General features: G+C 47.0%; 1 protein-coding gene across 1 annotated transcript in view; it reads left to right on the top strand.

Moving 5' to 3' along the window:
• The first annotated feature begins 928 nt into the window (after positions 1-928).
• LOC142493446 (cytochrome P450 2J4-like) overlaps positions 929-15479 on the top strand; it is a 33807-nt gene continuing 19256 nt past the window's right edge. The window contains exon 1 of the mRNA XM_075597517.1: positions 929-1279. Coding sequence (XP_075453632.1) covers positions 1109-1279 — 171 coding nt within the window. The 5' untranslated portion in view covers positions 929-1108. The remainder of the gene's footprint in view (positions 1280-15479) is intronic.

The following is a 15479-nucleotide window of genomic DNA, read 5'->3' as shown; positions in this document are numbered from 1 at the left end:
GGCGCGCTGAGGAGAAACATTATCCCTATCAACGCGGCTTTAAACGGTGCTTCCGCACGCTTCCGCAGGCGTGCGGAGGTGTGTGGAAATGCAGGAGACAGACAAGTTTAAATTTTGCCGCTCAGGGAAGCGCAGGGCCGGTCACGTGACTGCCAGAAGCCAATGGCAGTCCGTGACGTTGGCGTCGTGATGTGGCGCCCAAGCCCCGCCTCCCGGCCCGCCTTAGCCCAGCTCCCACCCGGCACACAAGCGCGCTCGCTGATGCTCATGCAGGGACACGAAAAATCTCCTGCTTGAGCAGGAGAGCATGAGCGTCAACGCTGCCCAGCGCTCTTCACTACACTATGTCCCAGGCCTAAGAATCCAGCGCTGGAGCGCATGAATCACCAATTTACCTTGCTTGTAACCAGTTAACCTGCATTGTTTTGTCAAATAAGCAGATGTTAAAATGCATTGCAATTATGTCAAATTTAAAAATAGATGTGATTGTATTTTATTAAAGTCTATCAATAAATAACTAACACAAAAAATTGTTTATAGTTATTTCTGTTATTTTCAGTCTTTTCCATTTTCCCTTCCTATAATAATAATAAAAAAGGCAGCTGGGAAAAAAATCCAGGCACACCTCTTCAACAAATTTAATCTGTTCACTATACAAATTAGTTATTGATTAGGAAAATGTAATATGCTAAAAGATAAAAAGATAAAAAATCAGAGTGAAGTAAAACAATTTAAGTTACTGTGTGTCATTATAAAATGTTACCACCCTGTTATCAAAATTAGATAACAGTGCTATGTGAACGGAGAAAGGAAAGGGTTACTCTGCAAGTCATTAACAAAGAATAAATAAGTGGGGAAAAACAGAGGCACTTTGTACAAAAGTGACGGAAATATGCTGATATGTACAGTAAATATTTAACATTGGAGGTTTTTAAACACAGAAGAGGACAGAGAATTAAGCAGAGAGGAGGATAGGTGACAAAGGCAGAGAATACTACACAGGGCTCTGAGAGAGCAGAGGGAAAGAAGCCACAAAGAGTTCCAAGTTCTGTGTGTGAGTGAATCCCAGCTCTACCTGTGCCCCACACAGCCCTTCTCCTGCAGCGACATGTGGAGTATCCTTGAGCTGCTACTGACCCTACTGGGCTGTCTCTTCATCGTCAAGTATCTAAAAATAAAGTGGGCAGCAAGAAGCCTCCCACCTGGACCTACTCCACTCCCTGTCATTGGGAACCTGTGGACCCTGCGCTTTGGACTGCGGCCAGACACCCTGAGACAGGTATTTACTGTGTGTTCAGTTATCTTTATTTTAATTAGTGTAACTTCTTTAATCTAACAGTAGGGAGCACAAAGGAAAGGCAATATCAATTCAAATAAAATCACTTTATAAAAATATGTAAACAAATACCAAACTCACAATAAATATCAGGACATAAGAACAATCATCTGTTCCTTAGCAGGTCTAAAAATTGTTAAATACAACCTCAGATGAACAACAACACATGACATATTACACTGTGTTATGATTTATTTAACAAAAATAAAGCCAAAATGGAAATGCTATGTGTGAAAAACTAAGTACACCCTTACTGCTTCCATAGGAATTAAGATGCTAAGTAGCAGACAGGTGTTGCTAATCAAATTCCCTTGATTAATTGATCATCAGCAAGTGTGACCACCTCTATAAAAGCCAAAGGTTTAGCAATTTGCTGGTCTGGAGCATTCCGGTGTGTGTTAACACAATGCCAAGGAGGAAAGACATCAGCAATGATCTTAGAGAAGCTATTGTTGTTGCCCATCAATCTGGGAAGGGTTATAAGGCCATTTCCAAACAATTTAAAGTCCATCATTCTACAGTGAGAAAGATTATTCAAAAGTTGAAAACATTCAAGACAGTTGCCAATCTTCCCAAGAGTTGGCGTCCCAGCAAATTCACCCCAAGGTCAGACCGTGCAATGCTCAGAGAAATTGCAAAAAACCCAAGAGTTACATCTCAGACTCTACAGGCCTCAGTTAGCATGTTAAATGTTAAAGTTCATGACAGTACAATTAGAAAAAGACTGAACAAGTGTGGTTTGTTTGGATGGGTTGCCAGGAGAAAGCCTCTTCTCTCTAAAAAGAACATGGTAGCATGGCTTAGGTTTGCAAAGTTGCATCTGAACAAACCACAAGACTTCTGGAACAATGTCCTTTGGACAGACGAGACCAAAGTGGAGATGTTTGGCCATAATGCACAGCGTCACGTTTGGCGAAAACCAAACACAGCATATCAGCATAAACACCTCATACCAACTGTCAAGCACGGTGGTGGAGGGGTGATGATTTGGGCTTGTTTTGCAGCCACAGGACCTGGGAACCTTGCAGTCATTGAGTCGACCATGAACTCCTCTGTATACCAAAGTATTCTAGAGTCAAAAGTGAGGCCATCTGTCCGACAGCTAAAGCTTGGACGAAATTGGGTCATGCAACAGGACAATGATCCCAAGCACACCAGCAAATCTACAACAGAATGGCTGAAAAAGAAAAGAATCAAGGTGTTGCAATGGCCAAGTCAAAGTCCAGACCTCAACCCAATTGAAATGCTGTGGCGAGACCTTAAGAGAGCTGTGCATAAACAAATGCCCACAAACCTCAATGAACAGAAGCAACGTTGTAAAGAAGAGTGGGCCAAAATTACTCCACAACGATGTGAGAGACTGATACAGTCATACAGAAAACGATTACTGTAAGTTATTGCTGCTAAAGGTGGTTCTACAAGCTATTGAATCATAACGTGTACTTAGTTTTTCACACATGGCTTCTCCATTCTGGCTTTATTTTTGTTAAATATATCATGACACAGTGTAATATATCATGTATTTTTGTTCATTTGAGGTTGTATTTACCTAATTTTTAGACCTGCTAAGGAACAGGTGATTGTTATTACGTCCTGATATGTAAAACCATAGAATTCAAAGAAGATGTACTTTCTTTTTCACACAACTGTATCACCTCAGTGCGTTTTGCGTGTGTTAATGCTTCGTTAGGGTGGGTCTAATACTCAAGGGGGGGTCCTATATATACAGACCAAAATCTTCCCTATTGGATTGCCCAAATTTAGGGGATGTTTAACTAATCAGGGTAATGCTTATATGCAACATAACACAACACATACTGTAGATACATAACAAACAAAACACCATTACAAAAAACATTGAAACGACCTAAAATAACATAGTTACGCATAAAAAACTATACATGTGTGACTTATACTGTAAGTGTATAGTATATTAAAAGAAAATTTGACGCCATGGAAAAAAGAAAGAACCCTAAATTATAGGGACCTATTATCCATAATATTATTAAACATAAAAAAATTTATGTTTAATTTAAATTTAAATTAATAATAGACATCATCAGAGGCTCAAACTACATCAAATTAACCATGGTTTGAAAATTATTTAAACATCTCACACAAACCCAGTTTCTACATACAAAAAATCCCTGTGTATTGTGAAGAAAAAGAAACACCCTTTTACATGCACTCATTGTTTGAATTGATATGATAAATTGAAGTTAATACTTATTACTTTATTAAATTGATTAAAATAAATGGCGATAGACAAATATTTATAATAGACAACAAAAACTCAACATATAAAACAAACCAACAAATAATTAAACATAAACCGGAACGGGGGGAAGGGAGAACCTACAGGTAAATACTTAATAGTTGTGAGTAAACTCACTAAGGTATAGTCAATGGACACCCTTGTCCAGCACTAATATTGATAAAAAACCTGTATTTAATCAGACAGGTACTCAGGGCTGATGGTCACGACGCTAAAAAACTGCATTAATATATGGATTCTCCCACAGAAAATCACATTCATGACAAATAGCTAGACACAGCTAAATTGAACAGTTGGTAAATGACATGATGTCAAACATTAAACCTATAGTCAATGTGTGTATACTTAGCACTCAGTAGTTAATTAAATAAATAAATAAATAAAAAGTTTTAAAAAATGGCGGCGATTCATCCCTCCCTCCCTCTCTCTCTCTCCCTCCCTCCCTCCCTACCTCTCTCTCTCTCTCTCCCTCTCCCTCTCTCCCTCTCCCTCCCTCCCCCGGGTTTTGCGGTGCGCGGGGGCAGCAGCAGCATGAGGAAGATGCGGCAGCCGTGTATTTTTTTTCAATAGCAGGATGCCAGGGAGGTCAGAGCATGCCGGGGGCGGGGCTTAGTACCGGGGATGTGCTGAGCTAAGAGGTGTGTGTGTGGGGGTGAAAAACGGGCTGGTGGGGGTGAAAAACAGGCTGGTGCAGGGGTGGGGGTGTAAAATGAGCTGCTGGTGGGGGGGGGGGAGAGGGGGAAGAGGGGGGAGAGAGGAGGCTGAAGGGAGAGAGGAGGCAGAAGGGAGAGAAAGGGGGGGCAGAAGGGAGAGAGAGAGGGGGCAGAAGGGAGAGAGAGGGGGGCAGAAGGGAGAGAGAGGGGGGCAGAAGGGAGAGAGGGGGAGGCAGAAGGGAGAGAGGGGGGGGCAGAAGGGAGAGAGGGGGGAGAAGGGGTGGGGGAGAGGGAGAAGGGGAGAGAGAGGAGGCAGAAGGGAGAGAGGAGGCAGAAGGGGGAGAAGGGAGAGAGGGGGAGAAGGGAGAGAGGAGGGGGAGAAGGGAGAGAGAGGAGGGGGAGAAGGGAGAGAGAGGGGGGCAGAAGGGAGAGAGGGGGGGCAGAAGGGAGAGAGGGGGGGAGAAGGCGTGGGGGAGAGGGAGAGGGGGAGAGAGAGGAGGCAGAAGGGAGAGAAAGAGGGGGCAGAAGGGAGAGAGAGGGGGCCAGAAGGGAGAGAGGGGGAGGCAGAAGGGAGAGAGGGGGGGCAGAAGGGAGAGAGGGGGGGCAGAAGGGAGAGAGGGGGGGCAGAAGGGAGAGAGGGGGGAGAAGGGGTGGGGGAGAGGGAGAAGGGGAGAGAGAGGAGGCAGAAGGGAGAGAGGAGGCAGAAGGGGGAGAAGGGAGAGAGGGGGAGAAGGGAGAGAGAGGAGGGGGAGAAGGGAGAGAGAGGAGGGGGAGAAGGGAGAGAGAGGGGGGCAGAAGGGAGAGAGGGGGGGCAGAAGGGAGAGAGGGGGGGAGAAGGCGTGGGGGAGAGAGAGGAGGCAGAAGGGAGAGAAAGAGGGGGCAGAAGGGAGAGAGAGGGGGCCAGAAGGGAGAGAGGGGGAGGCAGAAGGGAGAGAGGGGGGGCAGAAGGGAGAGAGGGGGGAGAAGGGGTGGGGGAGAGGGAGAAGGGGAGAGAGAGGAGGCAGAAGGGAGAGAGGAGGCAGAAGGGGGAGAAGGGAGAGCGAGGGGGCAGAAGGGAGAGAGGGGGAGAAGGGAGAGAGGGGGGGGCAGAAGGGAGAGAGGGTGGGTGGAGGGGAGGGAGAAAGTGGGAGGAGGGAGAGGGAGGGGGGAGGTATGAGGAGGGGAGGGGTGAGGTATGAGGAGGGGGAGATGTGATATTTTTTTCTGTATCACAATAAGAAAACAGTTAAGTAAAAGTTGCGCGCTAAAAGATATTTTTCCATGGTAGGTGTGCTATGGATTCGGGGGGGCGGGGGGAGGGCCCTGCTCCTTTCATTTGTCCCGGGCCCCATGATTTCTGTTGGTGGTGTGAGGTGCAGGGGGGGAGAGGGTAATGGGTGATGTGAGGTGCAGGGAGAGAGAGGGTAATGGGTGATGTGAGGCACAGGAGAGAGAGGGTGATGGGAGGTGCAGGGGGGGAGATGGTGATGGGTGATGTGAGGTGCAGGGGGGGAGGGTGATGGGAGGTGCAGGGGGGGTCACTGGAGGTGCAAGGGGGGGTGATTTGAGGTGCATGGGGGTGATTTGAGGTACACAGGGGGTGATTTGAGGTGCAAGGGGGGTGATTGGTGGTGCAAGGGGGGTGATTGGAGGTGCAGGGGGGGGTCATTGGAGGTGCATGGGGGGTGACTTGAGGTGCATGGGGGGGATTTGAGGTGCAATGCGGGGTGATTTGAGGTGCAAGGGGGTGATTTGAGGTGCAAGGGGTGTGATTGGAGGTGCAAGGGGGGTGATTGGAGGTGCATGGGGGGTGATTTGAGGTGTATGGGGGTGATTCGAGGTGCAAGGGGGGGATTTGAGGTGCAAGGGTGGAGAGAGGGGGAGAAGGGAGAGAGGGGGTGGGGGAAGGGAGAGAGGGGGTGGGGGAAGGGAGAGAGAGGGGGGCAGAAGGGAGAGAGGGGGGGCAGAAGGGAGAGAGGGTGGGTGGAGGGGAGGGAGAGAGTGGGAGAAGGGAGAGGGAGGGGGGGAGGTATGAGGAGGGGAGGGGTGAGGTATGAGGAGGGGGAGATGTAATGTTTTTTTCTGTATCACAATAAGAAAACAGTTAAGTAAAAGTTGCGCGCTAAAAGATAGATTTTCATGGTAGGTGTGCTATGGGTTCGGTGGGGGCGGGGGGAGGGCCCTGCTCCTTTCATTTGTCCCGGGCCCCATGATTTCTGTTGGCGGCCCTGTGGGTGATGTGAGGTGCAGGGGGGGAGAGGGTAATGGGTGATGTGAGGTGCAGGGGGGGAGAGGGTAATGGGTGATGTGAGGTGCAGGGGGGAGAGGGTGATGGGAGGTGCAGGGGGGGAGAGGGTGATGGGTGATGTGAGGTGCAGGGGGGTGCTGTGGGGGGTCATTGGAGGTGCAGGGGGGGTGATTTGAGGTGCATGGGGGGGATTTGAGGTACACAGGGGTGATTTGAGGTGCAAGAGGGGTGATTGGAGGTGCAAGGGGGGTGATTGGAGGTGCAGGGGGGGTGATTTGCGGTGCATGTGGGGTGATTTGCGGTGCATGGGGGGTGATTTGAGGTGCAAGGGGGGTGATTTGAGGTGCAAGGGGTGTGATTTGAGGTGCAGGGGGGGTCATTGGAGGTGCAAGGGGGGTGATTTGAGGTGCATGGGGGGGTTTTGAGGTGTATGGGGGTGATTTGAGGTGCAAGGGGGTGATTTGAGGTGCAAGGGTGGAGAGTGATGTGAGGTGCAAGGTGGGAGAGTGATGTGAGGTGCAAGGGGGAGAGTGATGTGAGGTGCAAGGGGGGAGAGCGATGTGAGGTGCAAGGGGGAGAGGGATGTGAGGTGCAGGGGGGGTGTGATGTGTGTGCTGTGCAGGGGGGTATTGTGTGTTTGATGTGGAGGGGGAGTATTATGTGTGTGGGTGAGTGGGAGAGATGGGGTTATGAGAGATAGATGGGGAGTATCGCAAAGGTTGATAGTGAGGGGTTCTGGGGGAGATATGAGGATGATGATGAAGGGTGCTGGGGGAGATATGAGGATGATGATGAGGGGTGCTGGGGGAGATATGAGGATGATGATGAAGGGTGCTGGGGGAGATATGAGGATGATGATGATGATGAGGTGCTGGAGGAGAGATGATGATGATTTTACCCGTGCGGCCCAATTTTTTTTTCCTTGGAGCAGTTCGGCCCTTCTCACTTTACGAGTTGTGCAGGCCTGGCATAGGGGAACACGTGAATGTGATAAAGAATGCCAAAAGATTATTAGACAAAGGAAAGAAAATCAATAATTTAGCATTGCACTTTTTAGAATATCACAATGGGAATCCAGAGAGTCTGCAATTCAGGGGCCTTGAAATAGTTGCTAGAAATCCAAGAAGGGGAGATAGAGAGTTAACACCTCTCCAAGGAGAACAATATTGGTTTTATACATTACATAGCAAATCCTCATCAGGCCTTAACGAAATGATAGAACTCAATCCATTTCTTAAATAGTAATGATGAAAGAGTCTTGATTTATTTCTATTGTAGTTTTTTTCACAGTATATTTGAGATTTTACGCTATATGAAATGAAACCTGAATCCTGAGCATTTGTGGATTTTTTGGTATGTAGAAACTGGGTTTGTGTGAGATGTTTAAATAATTTTCAAACCATGGTTGATTTGAGTTATTTGAGCCTCTGATGATTAATTATCTATTATTATCTATTTTTAATATACATTGTTTATGTTTGATAATTGATGGTAATTAAATGTTATGAAATGTAATGAAGATTATATCCACATCTAGTATTATACCAATGAGAGGATTGATCTTTTTAGGATAATGTTTGGACGATGTGATTGTCACGGGAGCTTGTGCAGGGTTATAATATATACAAATATCACTGGGTTGAATTGAACATGACTAAGATATGATAAATCAAGTTTATTCCTTAAAAAAGGTGAACACACAAGATTGCACAAATAACATACAGAATATAGCACTTACGTGGGATGGGGCAATGAAGTAATCAAAGACAGGATTAGCAATTCATCAAGGTAATCAGGATTCTTTCAGATGTTGAAACGAAGAAACTGGGCATAGGGCTTACACTCGTTTATATGGGATTCAAGCCCTATACCCTAACATGGGGTGCCAGGTATTGGTTAACAATTACCTGCACCCAATCCCTCTTTGCCAGCTAACGTGGGAAGCATTGTTGGACCATGCCCCCAGCTAGTTGGCACATGCACAAATTTTCCACTTGGGGTCTCATTTCCCTAGCTCCACACTAAAGAAAGAGCGCCTTAAAGTCTACCAGACGTGTATCTGGTCAGGAAATCCTTTGTAAGTGTGAATTACAGCACTTACAGACCACTCAAGCCCTGCTTTTCTCCGCCCTAGTATACACAATCATAGTGGTGAAGCCTTTGATAAGGGGGCCTGTTGTAGACAAATGGTCGCCCCCCTGAGCATTAACATATAGCAGAGCCAGTATCTTTCGCGGGCTTTTATACCAGACCCAAAAGACAGTACATTTCTTAATATCTAAACATATTAAAATAATCTGTTCGGCTGGGCCAAGCGGGCTGAAAATTGCCAGACCCTCATGCCGTAGGAGACTCTCCATGGTGGCCAAGTTTCAGCTCACTGTGACCCACCGGACCGGAGTTACACAAATACAGTTTAAAAGGCACATATACAAAAGTGGCTTTTCTCTGTTTCAGGTTTCTGCACATTTTGACTTAGCCGTTTTTACCTCACGGCTGTTACCTCCGCCATTAGAGTCAATGGTGCAACCCTCGTAGCGAGTGCGACCCTTTACCGGGGTCATTGATTTTCGGACCCAGTTGGGGTCAAGTGAGGTGTTCCTAGGGTCTAGGGGCAAAAATAATTTTATTCCGGGGTGCCCTAGAACCTAAGTTTCCCACGCCAATTGAACATGAACTTGACCGGGGATTGATCAAAGCTCTTTCAAGACAAAGTTTCCGCTTTTGCGGTTCTGCGGTCTGGCTGGCTGCCAGCCCGTTCCTGGAGGTCTGAGTCAAGGAATCCCCATTGAAATGCATTACTCCATTCACTTTCAATGGGGAACCGCCGCTCCTGTTGGTGCAAACACCGAGATGGGGAAAATACACATTCACTGGGGGATACACATTTGGTGCTGAAGCAGGGGCATAAACACAGTACTGGACATCATTCCAGTTAACCCCTCACCTTCCAGGTGATGGCAGGGGTGGTCAAATGGGATGTAACCCCGGGCCAAACCCCCTCTCCCACGACAGTGATATCATTGAGATATACAATTATTATGAACTAATATTATGGTCCCTATAATTTAGGGTTCTTTCTTTTTTCCATAGCATTAAATTTTCTTTTAATATACTATACACTTACAGTATGAGTCACACTTGTATAGTTTTGTATGCTTAACTATGTTATTTTAGGTCGTTTCAATGTTTTTTGTAATTGTGTTTTGTTTATGTTATGTATCTACAGTATGTGTTGTGTTATGTTGCATATAAGCATTACTCTGAATAGTTAAACATCCCATAAATTTGGGCTAACAAATAGGGAAAGTTTTGGTCTGTATATATAGAACCCCCCTTGAGTTTTAGACCGGCCCCCTGATGAAGCGTTAACACACGCGAAACGCGCTGAGGTGATAGGTCTACCACCGGCAGCATATTCAGGGAAGGAACAGCCGTTCCTAAATCAGTGCTCAGAGAAAACAAGTCTATTGACAATTGATTTTAGCCATATATATGAGGCTCTGTAGAGTAACTGCACAGGGGGTGCCTGCAGCCCCACACATGTGAGGACAGCAGACCCCCTTCCACTGCACCAATATAATTCTCCTGGAGCTAGACAGTAAGTATGATTAATTGAGGATCCTTCAGTAAACAGATATTCAAAATGTTACTCACGACCCTCTGGTAGAAGTGTCTGGTTCGACGTGCTCCCTGCTTGCGTGTAGAGTACCGGAAGATCTCCCGTGGGGGACAAAATGAAGCGGAGCACTGCCTTGCAAAAAAAAAATTGGATCCGGTTCCCATCATTCTTTTTTTGCAAGGCAGTCACCGCTTAATTTCACCCCCCACGGGAGATCTTCAAGTACTCCTGACGGCACACAGGACGGAGTGACGTCACATGTTTGCACTGTTCATTCTCTTTGCCTGTGGATGGTTTGATGAGTTTGGAGCATTCCAACCTGACTCAAAGTATTCCTGGACTTTGAGTGTTCTCTCCTCGTTGCTTCACGGTGCCAACGTGTAGTGCAGGCACCAGAGTGATCTCACAGAGTCATCTTGTCCAGGAGCTGGGAGGGACCTTGGTGTTGTTGCCAGATAAATGTTTATTGATAGTTTCATATTTGTTTACATATTTTTATAAAGTGATTTTATTTTAATTGATATTGTCTTTCCTTTGAGCTCCCTCTTGTTTGTCTGTACTTTTAGTTATACCCCACTCGATCATGGAAGAGTTGGGAGCTGCAGGATTGGCATTATCTGGGGAATTTTGGAGGTCCTAGAATCAGCGCAGACCCAAACCCTTTTGTTTAATGTAACAGTAACTGCCGCCAATACATGCACCAAACAAACTGATTTTTGCCCACTTGGGTACACTTTCTTTCATGATATTATTGTAAAAATTACTTTAATCTCCCTGAGCCTCAGGCATCAAAATTAGATTACACAAAAGAGACAGTGGGATCCCTTAAAAAAGGGGCAATCCCAGAAATTCCAAAAAATGGAGGCACTCACGGAAGTGTGGAAAAAATATCAAAGAACAATTTATTATATGAACAGTGGACATGATTTACATGATAAAACTCAAAAAAATACACAAAGCATACACAGCGAGTAAATGCCACTTGCTATTAATAATAGTGTCAGTGCACATACTGTATACAAAGTCACCAACAGAGAACCACACGTCAAAATGGCGACTAAAAAGTCCCTATATGAGATGTAGACGGCTGTACCCGGGTAAGGTGATAAATGGTAAAACAGGCAGATGGAAACTAATCCAGCACTGAAACATAGAAATGTGTGACAAGAAATACAATCATCAAAACAGAGCAGAGCATGGTAATCAGCACAACAAACCAACCGTTGATAGAATGTATATGTAGCCAGGTCACCTGATGGCTACTATTCTGCCATTGGGCTGGCAGTAAACCCTGGTACAATCAGGTTGCCAGTTGTTGGTATGGGGTTTTCCACCTCCGAGGAACTGCATTTGAGTGACAGCGGGTGGCGGTGACATCAGGCCTGGGCACGACCATCATCAGCCAGACCTGGTGCCCTCCTCCTGGCAGTACTTAAAGGCAGGATCGCCCTAAATTGAGGAGTTCCTTCCCCCACCTGAGGAAGGCAGGTCACACAACTGGGAGCCTGAGATTTGGGCTTTCCCTTGTGCTCTTCCCTCCAGGGGAGAGTGTGTGGACCATACCTCTGCCTCTGCTAGGGAGGTGGGGAAGAGCTAGGATGGCTGCGGGTGCCCTTGGCCTGTAGTGACGGTCCAGGGACCATCCTTCAGTGAGAGCTGAGAGAACTGCATTGTGGAGAAGCCTGCCATGAACTGTGCTGTACAGAGGACAATAAACCGTTCCTGTTGTTTTATACCTCCTGCCTGGTGCGTGACCTTACTGGGGGGAGAGGTAATAAGATCTACCATGGGAGATCACCTTCAGTTCCCAGAGCCTACGGCAGATGGAGGCGCTGCACTGCTAAAGAGATATGTGGGGTATGAACCCCAGAAGCCTGGTCCTGTGTCCCCACTACCATTGGTGGATGACTCAGCCCTTCTGTTACCAGCAGGTATATGCACATACACCATAGTAATGGACAAATCTCCCACTGGGTGAGGGAAACACTTTACACATAGTTGTTGCCCTTTCAATATAGATGTGTGCACTGGAATGATATCTAGTAACTAGAGAGGTGCAAAGTGTCAAAGAGTATTGCACAATATATGCATCCACACACTATCAAAAAGTAGCCAAATAATGATTGTTGTTGCTAAAGTCCAGAAAAAAGTATCCCTTCTATGAGGTAAACACAAATAAGAAAAAGAGGAGAGATGAGCAGCAGGTCATTGATGAAAAAATATGTCATTTGCCAAAGAGAACCTTTAGTCACAAGGGTATCCACGAAATACTGTGGCAGATCAAAGTAATCAATGGCAGTAGATAGATATGAAACGCCTCCCAGGCATGTTATCCGGGAGCAGTGATGGTCTGGTGCGGTTGTCGGTGGAGGAGTAACCCCACCAAAGGCAGAAAAGCATGCGGAGTGGTCAGCTTGCTGAGGTTCTCTGTGAGAAAGCAGGAGCGAACAAGCTACGACGTCAGCCCAGCGCGGCGTTTCGCTGATTCAGGCCTCGTCCCCAGTGTTAGCTGATGTTTGTGCTACAGCGTGCGTGGCGGGAACAAGATCTGCCCCTCTATGGTGCCAGGCCCAGTAGATGCCAGCACGTGCATGGAGAGATCGTGATGCATGACCAAATTTCGTAAAAACAAGGATTTTGTTTTTTCTCGTGGCGACAGAGCACTGGCCACATCACGGCGGTGGTTCAGGAAATGAGGGCAAACCAGCCATGTGACTTCATGGTCGTGCCCCCACCACGCCCCCCCCCATCGCGATCTCCTGCAGCTCAACCACAGACAGCAGATGACGGCTTTCACACATGTACGCGCCGCCAGGCACGTGTGCAGCAGTGAACACGGGGCCGTGTGATGCTGCTCATCTCAAATCAGGAAGATGACCTGCAGGTCTGAGGTAGGGATGCAAATAAACTAATTAGAGCCCAGGGACAGAGTACTGTAAGATTATCGATTGTCGGTAAGCAGGCAGAGATCAGGGCTGGCGACAGTGGTGCAAAGTGCAGTAAACAAGCAAATGGTCAGGGCAGGCAGAAAGCAGTGAGGTCGGGGTCACGGTCTGGGATGCGAAACTGGGGAATCCAAACAGACGAAAGGATAAGGCATGACAGCGTAGACAAACAGGAACTGCAAACGTAGTATATTGCTCAGCGACTCCCACTGGGAACTGCAGCCTTATATAGCAGTCTGTCAGTACCCAAATGGCCACAGTGAGCAGAAAGGGCAGGTGACTTGGAAAACCTGAACCGCAGCCAAACCCGGCACGGATTGAGCAGAATTCTTACAGTACCCCTCTCTTGAGGAGAGACCTCGGGCAATCTAAGACGGGTTGGCAGGAAATTTCCAATGAAACGTCCGGAAAAGGTTGGGAGCATGGACATCCCTGGATTTGATCTATGAATTTTCCTCAGTCCATAACCCTTCCAATGGACAAACTACTGTAGCCCGCCACATGATCTACAGGAATCCAGTATTTGGATTACTTGAAATTCCTCCTGGTCATCCACCAAGAACGATCTAGGAGGAGTGAGGGTAGGAGGAGAGAAGGTGTTCTGGATGAACGGCTTGAGGAGGGAGACATGAACACTGGGGGAATTCCTAAATTATCCAGAAGTTCCAGTTTCAACACCATCAGGTTGACCTGTTTCAGGATTTTGTAAGGTCCAATGAACTTGATCCCAAGTTTGGAGGAAGGCAGTTTCAAGCGAATATATTTTGAGCCAGCCAAACCTGATTTCCCTTTTGAACCGGGGGCGGTGGTTGTTGACGTTTATCCGCTTGGGTTTTCTGCTGGAGGGCGGCTTTGGTCAGATTGGCCTGGATTTTATTCTAGAGTAATTGGAGATCATGGATCTTATCATCCACTACAGGAACACCGGAGAGAGGACTGGAAGGAGGAAGGGCAGCGGGATGGTACCTGTAGGCTCAAAAGAACGAACAGTGATTCCAGTTTTGGATCGGGTTTCATGGAATTGCGGGAAAACTCGGCCCACGGGAGCAGATCAACCCAGTCGTCCTGTAGCTCAGAAACAAAGCAGCAGAGGAATTGTTCTAAGGACTGGTTGGCCCTTTCCATGAGACCATTGGACTGGAAATGGTAGGAAGAAGAGAAATGTAGGGAGATACCCATTCTTTGGCAGAAGGCTTTCTGAAATTGGAAGATGAATTGGGATCCGTGGTCCGAGACTATATACATCAGGACTCCATGGAGGCAGAATATCTCCTTAATAAAGATCTCCGATAGTTCAGAGGCTGTGGGTAGCTTCCTGAGAGGAGCAAAATGGGCCTGTCATGTGAATTGATCGACCACTCCACAATGGTAGTCATGCCCCTGGAGGGAGGCAGCTCCACAATAAAATCCATGGAAAGGTGGGTACATGGGTGGGTGGGAACTGTCAGGGGCTGAGCAATCCACAGGGTAACATTCTCGGCACTTTAGTCTGGGCGCATACAATGCAGGCTGCCAAAAACTCATTCACTTCTTTGCAGATCTCTGGCCACCAAAAGATCCGTTCAAGGAACTCACATGTCTTGCTAACTCCTGGGTGGTCAGCCTTCTTGGAATTATGACCCCATTGCAACACCTCACTTCGAAATTGGGGGGGAACAAATAGTTTGGACGAACAAGTGGATGTTGGCCTGGGATCTTCTGCCTTTGAGAGCTGTTGCAGGAGTGAAGAACAAACTGCAGAAATTATCTGAGAAGATGGAATGATGGGCCCCTTCTCTATCTCCTTGGCATCGTCTGGGGAGAATTGCCTGCATAGAGTATCTGCTTTGACGTTCTTGGATCCAAGATGATAGGAGATCACATATTTGAACCAAGTGAAGAAGAGAGCCCACCTCACCTGACACGTCCCAAGTTTTTTTGCTCCTTCAATATATTCAAGGTTTTTGTGATTTGTAAGGATTGTGATTGGAGAAGTTGCCCCCTCAAGCAAATGTCTCCATTCTTCTAGAGCCATTTTCATGGCCAGAAGTTCCCGATTTCCAGCATCATAATTTCTATCTGCGGCAGAATTTTTTTTAGAAAAGAAGGCGCAAGGGTGGAGTTTCCCATTAAATTCCTTCCTTTGGGAAAGAACTGCTCCGGCTGCCTGATCAGATGTGTCCACTTCAAGCACGAAGGGTTTCATATCTGGGTGGATCAGCACGGGTGCAGACGAAAAGGCGGACGTCAAAAGATAGAAGCGCCTCGGAGGGCCATATCTTAGGGTTTGTCCCTTTCTTAGTAAGAGCTGTAAGGGTGCAACCACCTTGGAGAAGTTCCTGATAAAACGTCGGTAGTAGTTGGCAAACCCAAGAATCGTTGAGTTGGTTTGAGTCCTGTCAGTAAAGGCAATCCAGCACTGCTGATACTTTTGCACGATCC

The sequence above is a fragment of the Ascaphus truei genome, chromosome 1, assembly GCF_040206685.1.
Source record: "Ascaphus truei isolate aAscTru1 chromosome 1, aAscTru1.hap1, whole genome shotgun sequence".
Taxonomy (NCBI): Eukaryota; Metazoa; Chordata; class Amphibia; order Anura; family Ascaphidae; genus Ascaphus; species Ascaphus truei.
The sequence above is the reverse complement of the archived record's forward strand: the minus strand, read 5'-3'. Positions and strand labels throughout refer to the sequence as shown.